The sequence below is a fragment of the Watersipora subatra genome, chromosome 6 (genome assembly GCF_963576615.1).
Source record: "Watersipora subatra chromosome 6, tzWatSuba1.1, whole genome shotgun sequence".
Taxonomy (NCBI): domain Eukaryota; kingdom Metazoa; phylum Bryozoa; class Gymnolaemata; order Cheilostomatida; family Watersiporidae; genus Watersipora; species Watersipora subatra.
The window spans coordinates 10,623,430-10,637,431 of record NC_088713.1 but is presented as its reverse complement, the minus strand read 5'-3'; the positions used below and the strand labels follow the sequence as shown (position 1 = coordinate 10,637,431).

At 34.7% G+C, this 14,002-nt stretch overlaps 1 protein-coding gene across 1 annotated transcript in view; it reads right to left on the bottom strand.

Moving 5' to 3' along the window:
• The window catches only part of LOC137398023 (uncharacterized), a 110,298-nt gene that overhangs the window by 81,891 nt on the left and 14,405 nt on the right, over window positions 1-14,002 (bottom strand). The window contains exons 9-11 of the mRNA XM_068084123.1: window positions 11,914-12,048; window positions 9,046-9,141; window positions 7,808-7,945 (exon numbers count right to left, since the gene is read on the bottom strand). Of these exons, the coding sequence (XP_067940224.1) occupies window positions 7,808-7,945; window positions 9,046-9,141; window positions 11,914-12,048 (369 nt within the window). The remainder of the gene's footprint in view (window positions 1-7,807; window positions 7,946-9,045; window positions 9,142-11,913; window positions 12,049-14,002) is intronic.

Sequence of the window (14,002 nt, the reverse complement as noted above, 5' to 3'; positions counted from 1 at the left end):
AAATGGAAAAGATATTGAAAGGTTCAGATGAAAATGTTTGTTTAATAAACAAGATTTTATTTTACGGAAAAACTGTAACCAAACATTGGCAACAGTTGCATCAAGTTTAAAAAATACAGTGAAACATGGATAACTTAAACTTCACGGGACCAAGTGAAAGTGTTTGAGTTATCAGAGCGTTCAAGCTATTAGAGCTCAGTCACAAGTGAATGTATTTATCAGTAGATACATATACAAACTACATGTATATATAAAACTAAAGTATAGGTTGTTTGTTGTAAGTAAAAGAGCATCTGATGTAGAGTTTTAAAGTATTTATTAGAAAGTATAGATATTTTTATACACATGAGATTTTGTGTTGTTTTAGGTGATGTGACTGCCAGAACATTTTCAGATTAAAATTGGCAAAAACCTTATTACGGTTAAAACGCTCAGAAGACTTTTTTTCCTGAGTGTTTTACTCGAGATCAATTTTGCCAATTTTTATCTTAAAACTTCTTGTCAGTCACATCACCTAAAACTGCAAACAAATCTCAGCCCAATAGAAAAATATCTATTCTTTCTGATGATTTTTAAAACTGGACATAAGTAAACATTTATGACCAATGCAAAAAAACATGCTTTACATCTTATCCGTGGTTTCATTTAAAAAACCTATCGAGTGTAGTCTGTGACAAGGTATTTTTTGACAAAGATCAACAGTGTGACTTATTGTAGAAATAAATTTTAAACAGTTATTATAGTCTTTAAAAAATTGTTCCCCTTTTCTAACAAAATTGGCCCATCGATAGGTACGCCTTCACTACGCACTTGTCTAAATTATGTCAATAATACACCATCCAAATCATCGTGCGACGTTGAATGATCTCTTAGCCTTGATGAATTTTGGTCACATAACGATTTTATTCTTTCTTTTTGTTTAATCCATGTTGACACTGTACTTTTTGGAAGATTTTCTCTTTTTGATAACGCTTATAGCTTTTGTCCTGCTTCGACTTCCTAGAGTACTTTAAGTTTGTCAGAAGGTTTCCACGCTTTTCTTTGCTTGCGTGATGCCATCGTAAAGCGGATGTCTGTTGTAGCGGACGCCAAGCCACGAGCGTATTTGTGACGTTTTATTTTTATGTATCCGCATATAATCACTGTTACAATATGTATTGTGCATGCAGTGTCTATCTTTATTAAATTTTTATTGCTAATACCTTCTAACGTTTATAGCTTGGCCGTGTAATTAAGTGAACGTCTTAGCCATCCTATTAATAATTTTTATACAATTTGTTTTTTCCATTATACGGCACGGGGAAAATTATATGTACACTATACGCATATAAAAAGCACTTTTGTTAAGAAAGCAGAGTAGTTTCAGCTCCGCGACTAGTAGAAACTCCTTTGAAATAAATTGAACGGAAACCACGTTTGTGAATTCGGCAAAAAACTGTTCGAGTTAACGGTGCCGAGGTCGAGTTATATAAAGCCATTTATCTTTGCATGGGAACGGACCAAGCAAATCAATTTGAGTTAACCATGTGTTCGATATATCCGAGGGCGAGTTATCCATGTTTCACTGTAATTGAAAAGTCTGGAATGACTTTGAAAAAAGAAAAATATGAGTTCGGATGTACTGAAATGAAATTTTTAGAACATTTGGTTAGCAATTCTGGTATTAAACCAGAGCCAAGTAAAATAAAAGCTATAGTTGAAATGAAGCCTCTGAGAAGGAAAAGGAAAGCCAAGGAATTTAGCACCATGGTAAAGTATTTGATGAAGTAAAATAAAAAGTTGGCTGGTTGATGTACTCAGATTTATGAAGCAACTTGTAGTAAATCGGGATGGTTTTGAGGTCTTGAGCAACAACAAGCTTTTGAAACTGTGAAGAAAGAAATTTCCAATAGTCCAGTATGATGTACTTTCGAGATAAATACTAAACATAGAGTCTCTGCTGATGCTAGTAAGAATGCAATAGGCACAGTTTTGCTACAGCATAACGAGATAGGTGCGTGGCGACCTGTAAAATATGCTGCTAGAAAAATGACTGAAACTGAAGGTAGATATGACATGGGTGCAAAAGAAGCTTTAGCAACAACATGGGCATGTGAGATATTTGACCATTTTTCAGTTGGTAGAAAATTTGAAATAGAAACCGACCATAGGCATTTAATTGCAGTTTTAGGTGAAACATATTGGTCTAAGATACCTGTACGGGTAAGAAGTTTAAGTTAAGACTAATGAAATATGATTATGATGTTACCATACCTCTGGGAAAGATATTTTCTCTGCTGATTTGCTTAGCCGTCTGAACAGTGGTGCAGTGGGTGATAAGGTACGTAAAGCTAATTACAATAAGGTAGATGTATATGTTAACTCGATAGTTTCCTTGTCTGCATATGACGATGTAAAGGAAGAGAAACATAAGAAAGAGGTCAGTAAAGATTCAGACGCTCTGATGTGTATAGAGTATTTGTATTAAGGTTGATTGTCTGAATTAGATGGTTTCAGTAAAGAATTTATAGTTTTATATGGATCTACAGAGAGATTAAGTATTTTTAATAATATGCTTATTTATGACTCTAGGCTGTACATCCTTAAGTCACTGAGACCAAAAGATTTGGAAATTTGTCACGAAGGTCATCAGGGCATAACAAAATGTTGCAGACAAATTCAACGTCTTTTTAGTGGCTTGGTTATAATAAGGATATTGCAGAATATATAAATATACGTAATGTTTGCATTATGCATAGTCAAGTCAAACATCAACCCATGTATGAAACAGAAATGCCTTCTAAACCATTGGAAGTGATAGGTTCTGACATATTTGTATTTGATATTGAATATTATCTATTTGTTATAGATAATCATTTAAAATTGATAGAATGTTTGCATTTAAAATCCCAAATTTGTAAATAAATAATTGAAATACTTAAGTATCTGCTTTTTCGATTTGGTATACCTAATGTTGTTAGGTCTGATAATGGTACTTGTTATGCTGGTGAAGAACTTAGAAACTTTGGAGAGAAAATGGGACTCATTGTAACTACTAGTAGCCCATGGTAACTTTGTTCTAATGGTTTAGCAAAAAGTGCTGTAAAAATTGTTAAAGGATTATGGAAGAAATGTGAACATAAAGATGTGGCTTTGTCGGCGTATAGGACTACACTTTTGCTTTTAGGATATATGCGAAGTGATTTGATATTTGACTGAGCTATCAGGTCAAATTTAGGTTTTTCATATGAAAGTGACGTGGACTATGAACTGTTTGAGGAAAATGCAGTTGGATGCAAAAAGAAAATTAAAAGGTTTTGGGATAAAAAGTATAGAGTTTCAAAGTTAGACTAGTTTAAACCTGGTCAAATGATTTATGTAAAAGCCCCTACATATATAGGTTTAAAAGGTATAGTTTTGATAAAAGATAAGTCACCTGAAAATTACTGGGTTAATGTAGACATGAGAAAAATACGTAGAAATTGAAAACGCTTGTTTTTGTTGAGTTCTGTTGATGATAATGCATTGTCTGAGAATTCTGATGATACTTGTCTTCTCTTGTATAGTTAATCCTCAAAAGAGGGCAACTCTAAAATAGTATGTATTGCTAATGATGTATCTGAAAGTCAGGAGAACATGATTCCTGGTTTAGAGATTCATGAATAGAGGGAGGAAACACCTGGTATTTCTGCCTATGTAGAAGAGACTCTTGGTGTCGGTGAACATGAGTGGAAATTCCTGTTGTTGAGGATAGAGAGTTGCCAAGAAATAGTAAAGGTCTGCCTAGAAGAAATTCTATAAGTGAATTTGTGCCTGTTAGTAGAGAACCAGTTGTCATTAGCGCAGGTCGAGTTAGTAAGCCACCTATGATTTTTGGTATGAAGTATTACAAATGAGTTTGTTACTGCTACTCCTTATAGAGATACTAGAAATGATAGTAAGGTTGAGGAATCCAAAGAGGAGATTCAACTTGAAGCCTCCGTTGATACAGGAGTTCCTAGCAGAGATAATAGTAATGTAGACAGTGAGGTTGAGAGACCCAAAGGAGAGGTCCAATGTGAAAGCTCCATTGAGAGTGTGGAGGAAGAGTTAGAGATAGCAGATAGAAGTTCTGGTTCTGAGCAAAAGTTACAGATAACCCACTGGCAATGGATGGGGAACTTAAAAACTTGATTGGTACAGGGAGAGTGTTAGTGTGGAGGAAAATGAGTTGTTAAATGATTGAATAGAGATGTGTAAGTAAACCAAAAAATGGGTAAGTAGAAAATTCATATCTGGTGTGAAAACTTGGTAACTATGATTATCATTAACTATAATTTTATGTTCGTGTGATTATCTTACCTGCTTGGCTTGATAAACCTCTTTGATTAGATTTAATGCTTGCTTAATGAGAGAGTATTTGTTCTGCTAATAGTTAGTGCACTTGGGTGAACCTTGAGTGTATTGACATAAGAATTTGTATTAGGATTAGGCGCTGTGGTTATGAAAAACAGGCGTGTTATATATTCATAACGTAGCAGGTTTAAAGATAAAGAACCTTGAGGCTAAATGAATACGGCTTAGACTACTAGGAGACACGTGACCCCCTCGGTTATATAGTGACTGGAGACGAAAATGACGAGCTCATGTGAGCTTGAGTTTACGGTGAGTGACGGATTGCTTTTTTGAGTCATATAACAACCATTGAATCAGGCGAATATGGAGTGACCACTCGATGAAAACCAATGATGAAATCATATTGAGCATTTTATATCCAGAATAAAAAAACAAATAATTGAAAACTACAAAATGAAAAAAATTTGGTTTTGCTGCCAACCTACAATAGAGACACAGCCCTGTAAATGCAAATTTGGCAGAGGGCAGAAACTGCCACAAAAATTTGAAATGAAAATTAAATTTACAAGTACTACATATAATCAGAACTTAAAAACTATGTTTTCTTGATTTTCTGTTTGGTGATAGAAAATCTACACTGAAGTAGTTGGCTTTCCAACCAATACTCTCTTGCAGCATCACATCTGTGATCAAGCTTTGATAGCTATAAAATATATGGAAAAGGTTTAGAAAAGTTTCTGTTATTTCTGGCTCATTTAACAAAGCTTCAAAATTTTTGTAAACCGCACAAGTCGCCAATAACCAACTACTTTCAGCATGAATTCTGATATGTCCTATAACTTTACTTTATATGTTGCTCTTTTTTATGTCAAGCTGGTCACGGATAAAGGTTTTTAATGACTGCCCTAACTTATTCCCTATCTACATAATTCTATTAGCCGAACAAAATTACATATTTTCAAACCTTACTTTTTGAAATATGTATGCATGTGTCACATCACAAAGCTAATATCATGTAGTCACCAGAACTTTGACACAGCCTGAGCTTAGACAGTTTTCTGTTCATTTTCGCTACAGCAGTGAGCATGTCCGAGATGAAGAGTTCATTAATATTATTACAGCAAAAAACAAAGTTAATATTTTTAGTGGTGGTAATAATCAATAGAAAATACCGAAAGTTCACAGATCTAACAATAACCAAACATTTGCATATGTTAATGCATCTGACATGACTCTTCATTGCTAATAAGATATAGTGATACAATCACTTGAACAAATTAAATTAAAAAATATCAGGTTAAACTGTAAACACAACTTATATCAGCTAAACTTACACAGATGATGGTAACTGTTCGAAACCTACTAAAGCCGCACTATGCCGCTTTTCGGAGCGCAAATGCTTCGCTGAGCAGTATTATATGGCTTGTAGGAGCGGAAGAGCTAACGCCCTTGTTTTCTATAGAGAACATAATAATTATAATTGTTATAATAATAATTTGTTTGTGCCATATGTTTGAGAGAGCTGAATTTAGGTTCTCTATCCCCTGCCTTGTAAAACTTTTTGTCAAATTAAAAAAGTAACTTTTCAAACTATGATATATGTGATACATAAAACTAATGAAGCATCAAACATTTGAGTTAAATTAAACGTTTGCTATTGGGCTAGTTTCAGCTGTTTCCATACTCTGTATCACTTTCTTAGGTAAATATTGCTTGTGGGATTGATCGCATGTATTACTTCTTCAAATTACCGTAAAACCATAATTTGAAAACTCACGTTCTGTACTGTTCAACCTTTCTCTAGAGTAAAGTTATATTATAGGTGACATTCAAATAGCGGGTGGCATTGCATATATCGACTACCTCATCACATTTCTGGGAAATTAAGTTTAGCATTTTTTGGCAAAGCAATGTTTTAATTGTTACCTACATCTTGTACTTCGTCTATGCAGAGACAAAAAACTATTATGAATAAACCTGGTAAAATACAGTTATTAAATGCATTGATAGTGCCACTTTCAAAGTTTTAAGGACAACACAAAATTTTCAAGTTAGAAAATAGCTTTTGTTACACTTTCCCAACAGCTGCTAAGACGTTTCATCAGTTTTTCTTGAAGAGTATTCTCATTGTTCATAGGATGACGTAAAGTTTTTTGTCCGACAGTGGTTTGAGTTAAGGACCAAACTTAACCAGGGTCTATCTGTGAACCTTCAATTCAGGGTCTAGTTGAGACTATTGTAATCATTATTATTCTCAGATACATGGTCACAAAATATGTGGCAGTCCCACAGAAAGCACCAAACAACTAATTGTTTTTGATAAACGTTATTAGCATTATCATAGCTATTGAAAAAAAAAATTTAACTACTACAACACTATTTGCCAATTTTAGTACCAACTGGTGAAGAATTTCAGTTGACCACTTTTTATTGTAGGTTCATAAAGATCATAAAAGTCTATTAGTAGTGTCATTTGGTTTAAGGAAGACACTGTATTTTTTACCTTTTTCTGTGGCCTCCTATTATAGGCGGCTTTCAGATAAAGATAGAATTTAAAGAAAGATGGCATTCAAAGAAAGACTTTTTGGGTAGAAAATCTAGAATTAAATTATTTTCATCAACTGGCAAATAACTCCATTTCATTATACAAACAAAAAATGAGGTTTGTTAGCATTATACCTATATTTATACAGGTAGAGCATAATTTAGATTCCGTTCGATATTAACATGTATTTTCTTTTAATTAATTTTGTTATTCACATGTACTTAGCACAGACAATCTAATTTCAGTTTGTCTTGTGCTGAAAAAGCTTGTAAAAAAAGGTTAATGCGTTCATTGCTTCTATATAACTCCCAAACTATTGACACCAGTTTAACCAAAATTCAATAACAAAGCTATTTTTATATTTTTGATTTATATTTGTGCACAGCCGGTAAATGCTGATAAAATCATAAAGTCCACTTTAATACATATGTGTATTAGATTTCTTCTCGGCATCCAAATCAAATTAAAATTAGCAGTGAGCTTTTATCTATCAGCTGAGTTCTGAAGAAGTTGAAAAGTTTCATTAAAATCACCAAGAAAGCTTATTCTCCTATATACATCACATATTTTCCAAGAAAGCTGACTGAAAATAAAATAGCCAGAAATGTATTCCTCTAGGTCCAGAACTATCATCTAGTAAACTAGTTCCATTCCAGTTCCATTCACTACAAATATAGGCTGGTTTTTAAACAAAGGTAACTACAATGATATTACGCGTGTCTATTCAATACTGCCTAAAATTTTATAAAAACAGTGACATATTTTTCGGAGACCATTAGACTGAAACTTAACAAGCTTGATGCAAGTGTTGACTGTTTAAGCACAATAACAGTAGCAGGAAGTCTATTGTAATTGCTGAAATGAGACAGTAATTAAACTCAGACAGTAGTGTTCATAAACATGACAAACTTTTCCAAACGTTATTTTGGAACACTATTTCCCACTCACCTAAGTAGCGATTTGGAGAGGTTGCAATAGCACATGTCAAGTTTTTGAAGAGACTCCAAACTTTCAATGACAGGACTAGTGGAATCCATTTTACTGCAGGAGAGGTTCAGCCTTTTCAAGTTAGGCAGGGAAGCAATTCTGCAACATATGGTCTAAAATCATCCAACGAACATTAATTCAGCATTCAAAGTTAATTGCTGCATGTCGAAACAAATCTACATGTATATATACATATCTATATTTTTCTCTAAGTTGGTTTGTCAAACACACGCGCACACAGTTGTGTGTGCGTGCAATCGTCCAGCTTTTGCTATTAAATTCATGGAATAAAAATTTTGCATGGTGATGGATTTGAACTTTTGACCTCAAAACCGCGAGTATAAAATTCTTGTGCTCTACAACTGAGCTATACAAGGCATATTCAACCAATCTGTTATCATATACTATATAGCAAATGCGCACGCTAATTACTGTACGATTTAAAACTCTATGGGTTCTAGTAACTCCGCAACACAATGTTTTTGTTATTTTTTTTGAGTTTCAATTTTTGGTTGTTTGTAGGTTCTAATTGCTAAATTGTGGTTAACGCCCATTCCTTTCTCATAGAAAGTTGTATTATCTCTGTAAGTAGAACCTCTCTCTCCGTTCGTTAAAGGAATAGCTTTTGGTGAAACAGTCATCTGTTTCATACACATGCATGCACACCTACACACCCACACACATTTCCACCCACCGACACACGCTTATGTGCAAGAGTTGTTAGAATTAATTCAACTTATTCAAGATTATTATTTACATGTTGTTTTCCCAGTTTGTATTAATTGTATCATTACCAAATCAGTTTTTATCGTAATTGTAGGAAAACAAACATAATTTAGATATTAATTACTTATTATCTTTCATTCACATTCAAACTCTTTTATAGCTGTCTTATTTTTTCTTAATTATCTGACCTGCATGAAACATTTCCCTCATGATAAGAAGTTTAAAAGCTATAGTTGTTCAACAAAGTTTGAAAACCCTTACAGTTGTCTTTATTCTCTTTCGTGATTCATTTCACCTACACAAAACCAATTTATCACAATATGTATTTTAAAAATTACAACAGCAAATGTTGTGGTTATATATTAAATACAAATCAATTTTCTGTCCAAAGACTGTTTTATTACTCGAGCGATGCGGGGTAGTTCACCTAGTACTTATATAAGAGCACAGCTAAAATAATATTTGTGTCTTACCTGAGTGACGATTTGGAGAGGTTGCAATAATGCATTTTAAGTTTCTCTAGGGAACTTAGACTTTCAAAGACAACACCACCAGCAGAATCTATTTTACTGTAACAGAAGTTCAGCTCTTTTAACATTGGCAGTGAAGAAATTATGTAACAGAAAATATAAAATTATTCAACGACTTCAAGTCCAGCATTCAAAGGTACTTGTTCGATGTTAAAGCAATTACTTCTATAAGAATACAACATAATATGTTATTTGGTTCTACAGCTCACCAGTCTAATCATGCATATATTGAATAATCACTCATTGGAAACAAGTGATCACATCATTATGAGCAAATCTAGAATTACAAAGACTGAACAAAGGAAGTAACAACAATCAATGAATAATGAGGTTTATTACCAAATTAAAATAGATACATGGTAGCGTAAACATAGGTTTTTCACAAGGCTGAAACCAAAAAAACAGGTGGTGAATTTTGACTTCACAGATCCTATGTATAACCAGAAATTAATGATTATTTTTGCTGGTTCTCTACTGTTTATTTTCATAACTTTTTCAATCTTGACAGAAAAAAGTTCTAACAAACATAGTTAACAAACATATTTTAATAATCTACTCTAATTGCATATTACCAATGACTTTATCTAAGGAGTCAAAAATTTCATGTGCCTTACTTCAAATGTTGTTCACTATTTATATCAAGCTTGTCAGAAGTTAAGGTTTCTACCAATTGCCTTAAAGAATTTGCTACAAAAATTATTCTTCTATTTAGACATAATGACATTTTTGATGAAATCTAGTACTTGAAAAATATGGGTATGAGTTGCATATCATAAAGCTGATGCAATGATGGTGTAAAAACTGTTTTGCTTAATGAGCTCAGGCTTTTTTGGCTGTCTTTGCTGCAACTGTGATCATGTCCAAGTAAGAAATTTTATCAAAATTATGGCAGCTAGAAAAAGCTAAATACTCTTTTGTAATCATAATGCTCAATAAAATTACCAAAAACTCATGAATCTATTTTTAGTGAAATCTTTGTAGATGTACGGAATCTGACACATTGATCATTGAAAATATAATATCTCAGTAAAATGATCTAACCAAAAAGTTCAGAACAGGTTTTAGACATAATTTCTATTGGCTCAACGTGCACACGAATAATTTTTTCTACCTGTTTGAGTACATATACATGTACCATAGGTTCATTAAATGGCTGCTTACAAATTACAGATGTTTTGTGTGAAACCCACTAAAACCCTACTAAGTCGCTTTTGGCCATGGTATGTGCTTTGCCATGCATTGTTATGTTACCTGCAGTAGCGAAAGAGTTAACCTACTTTTTATTTATATATGACGTCAAACTTACAAATCGTCATTGTCATGATTTTGGGTGAGTTGTAATTATGCGTTCTATCACCGGCCACTTTGTCAAATTGAACAAGTAAATTGGCGGATCATGAAATATGTGATACATTAAACTAATGAAACATCGATGAGCTGAGGTAAGTTTAATGTTTACTATTGGACAGGGTTTAGCTGTGTACATACACTTTCTTACTACCTTACTGAAATATTGCTGGTGGATTGAATGCATATATTACTGCTTCAAATTACCGTAAAACTTTTAAGTAATATTCTAAGTTTCAAACTTTGCCCTAAAGTGATGAAGGTTCTAAGTTAGATGGTTCTATGGTTAGATGAAGGTAGCATTCAAATAGAGTTTTACAAGAATAAAAATCTGGGTTGAGACATTTTTTATTCAACCTGCTATTAACTCCATTTCATTACAGCAATAAAAGTAGGATTTTTTGGGTGATGGATAGAGACAGAGTATTGTTTTGACTTTGTTTAATATTATAACATAGTTTTTAATCAATAAACTTGGTTGAACTCGGTATATAAAGCTTATCTTATTTTACACACCATATTTTTTTCCAAAAAAGCTCACCGAAAATGTATTACAGAATATAATAATTATATTCTTTTGAGTCCTGAACAATCTAAAAAGAAGCCTAGTTTTATTCCAGCTCTACTCACTACAAATATAGTCTAATAGAAAGAATGATAGAGCAAGTGTACTACACGACTTTAAACGCAGGCTAAAATTAAGTTACATAGCAGTGTACATATGATTTAATGATAAAAAAAGTTTTGATTTGGGTAGTAAAGCCTTTCGAAGTAGCGATTTTTGACTGAAAGAAAAGAAAAAGTTACAAATATGGATTAACTAAAAGCTACAACAACTTAGATAAATTAAGGTTGATTATTAATGCTCTGATAACAATATAAACTTAGAATTCCCCCCTCCCATATATATACGGTTTGATGGAAATGACAACCTGTGAAACATAGTGAGTATAAACTGTTTGCCATATTGCAGTGGCCGATCAGCAGGCCCAGGCAAAAATAGGAAAAGCAACAAAAATAGTGACCTATGCCAGTGCTGACCTGACCCCCACTTGGCCGACAAAACGGTCCTTAATAGAACTTTTGGCTAGTCAACGGTTGGTTACTGAGTTAAAATTAAAATAGGGAAAACTACAATAGGACCCCAAAGAAACCAACGAAAGCAGGCCAAATAGAAGTTTCATGTCGTGCAGTTTATTGTATTCCATCTTGAAATGTACCCATATATGCGAGATATATATTATAATATATATGTTATCTATATGAACATATATGAATATATATATCTGTAAGAAATGGTCTACCCCAGTTTTGATGAGTTAAATGGTGGTCAAATTTGTGGTTGTTATAGTTTGCATTTCCTGTTACGTTATGTGAGCTAGCTAGTTACATGGAAGTTGCTTAAACATTAAAGGTGTGCTTAAACAAATGAACTGCTGAAAGGTGTCATTTGCACAAACCGACCTGGTTCTTTGCAATTCACATTTGTGCAGCTCGAGCTTTTTGAGGAATGTTAGTCTTTCTAAAGCTTCAACATCACAGCTATCCAATTTGGTGTCTTTGACTTTCAACTCCTTTAATTTGTTCAGTAAAGCAAACCTGTAACATACAGTCATAATTGACAATTGAAGTTTTATCAAACAAACAACGTTCTAAATTGATGCAAAGGAAATTGCTGTTGTCAGTTTACTGCTACAACAGAATCATAATACCAGATTGCAAGGCCATAAAAGATTGGGCGTCTTTTTGATACCACTTTGCCGTAGCTATTTGATGATATCATTAAGTATACAAGCAATTCAACATGTGCACATAAAATAAACAGTAAGCAATAGATTTCCAGAAAGTTTTGTCTCATTGCTGCTTTGGTTGCACCTTTTTTCTCCGGCTTCACTTCACCTGTAGTGTGTCAGACTGGCCATCAGACCTTTGACCCACCAAAAACTTAACTGGCAATTGCAGATCCTGTTAAACCAGGACTTGGCTTATTCGTAACATCGGTAACCCTGATGCCAGCTAGCTGGTCAGCTTGACCAATTTTTGCCATGTTCCAGCTCAGTTAAGGCACCAGGGGCTGTCTACTCATCGTCCGAAAAACATATCAACTGAGACCAGAGTTGATACAGTTGCCAGACTTAATGTTTGTGCCAGACTTCTGTTTCTGTGAAAGTCTAGTCTTCTTTCATTAGCCTTTGGTCCAATATCAGGCAGTTAATAATAAGAACCATTTATCGGTCATAGGTGGCTACCATCTAGCAGTTGGAAAGCTTTTTTTTCTGGTGATACACTGGCTTGGCGGTTGTGGTGCCTTCTAGTAGTTGGCCTAGTGGTTCAGCACAGGTCCACGTCCAGGTCTCCTTGGCTAATCAGCTGGTCAGTTCCTTAAATCACCTGTTTTTGTTTTCTTTAGGCTGTTGTTTTATGGATTGGTTGTTAGGGTTAGCTCATCCATGATACAAGCAACCTGTGATCCCCATTTGGATTTTGAGTCCCGTGACTCCCCTAAGAGCATCGGCTGGCCGGATCAGTGTGTAAGTATAGAGTATTATTAAGAGGTCGGGAAGCAATCCTCTCATTTTCAAAAACACAAGGCACTTGGCTTCATTTACCAAGTAGATTGGCCAACCGCACCCATAACCCCTGTGTGCCCTTTAGTGTGACATCATTTGGTCTCGAGAGACAAGTTGTCGCAGGCGGGCACATACGTCAAGGGGAAGTGCTGGAAGATGCGCTACTGATTCTTTGAGGTGCTAACAGTAACACCACATAGCCCACAAGTGTCAGAATGTTGCTTTGCTTCAGTCACCTGTGACTCTGAAGCTCCACTGACAAACTGCTCTGTTTAGAAAATCATCGTCTTGGTTTGCTTGGCAGCGGCTTATTCAGTTCTACTTGCATCCTTCTGGAACAGGTTCGTGTTTGCGTCGGAGTCATTTCTATCGTCGATCCAATGCAGTCAACTAAGAAATTTGGCATGGCTCAGAGAACACAGTTTGATAGACTTCTTTTCCCCAAGCAAACTGTTTGTGGACATTTAGAGTTCTTCGTTTGGTTGGTTGCTCAGCATCTTCTTCAAAGGTACAATCGAAGCTGGTATTGGTTGATTACTGAAAGTCGACGCACAAACCAGGTGTGACTCGACAATAGTTTTCTGTCTGAAACAGAGAGCAGTCATGAATCCAGCTTAGTCTAGACATTTACCCTGACTTCTCCTTGAAGGCTTATGGCCTCCCTCGAGATTGAGGTGTCCACGTTCTCACACACATAAACTGGCTCTTTGTCCAAATCTAACAGACCCACCAAGCATTTCTCCCCATGTCTTTAATGGCTCTAACAGGCTCAACCTGGCTGTATCAGCATTTGGTCTCACTTTTTTAACCATGTTGACAAGTTTGTTAGAATATAGAACAGTTTTGGGTGCGTAGATAGCAGCATGTCTGCAGGAAGTTACTTGTTCGTTGTAGGGCGTGAAAGTAAAGTGCCCTGTTGTACTAAGATCTGGAGTTAGTGACCTTTCCTCAGCAATTTTTTGGCAAGATAGTTCTACCTCTAT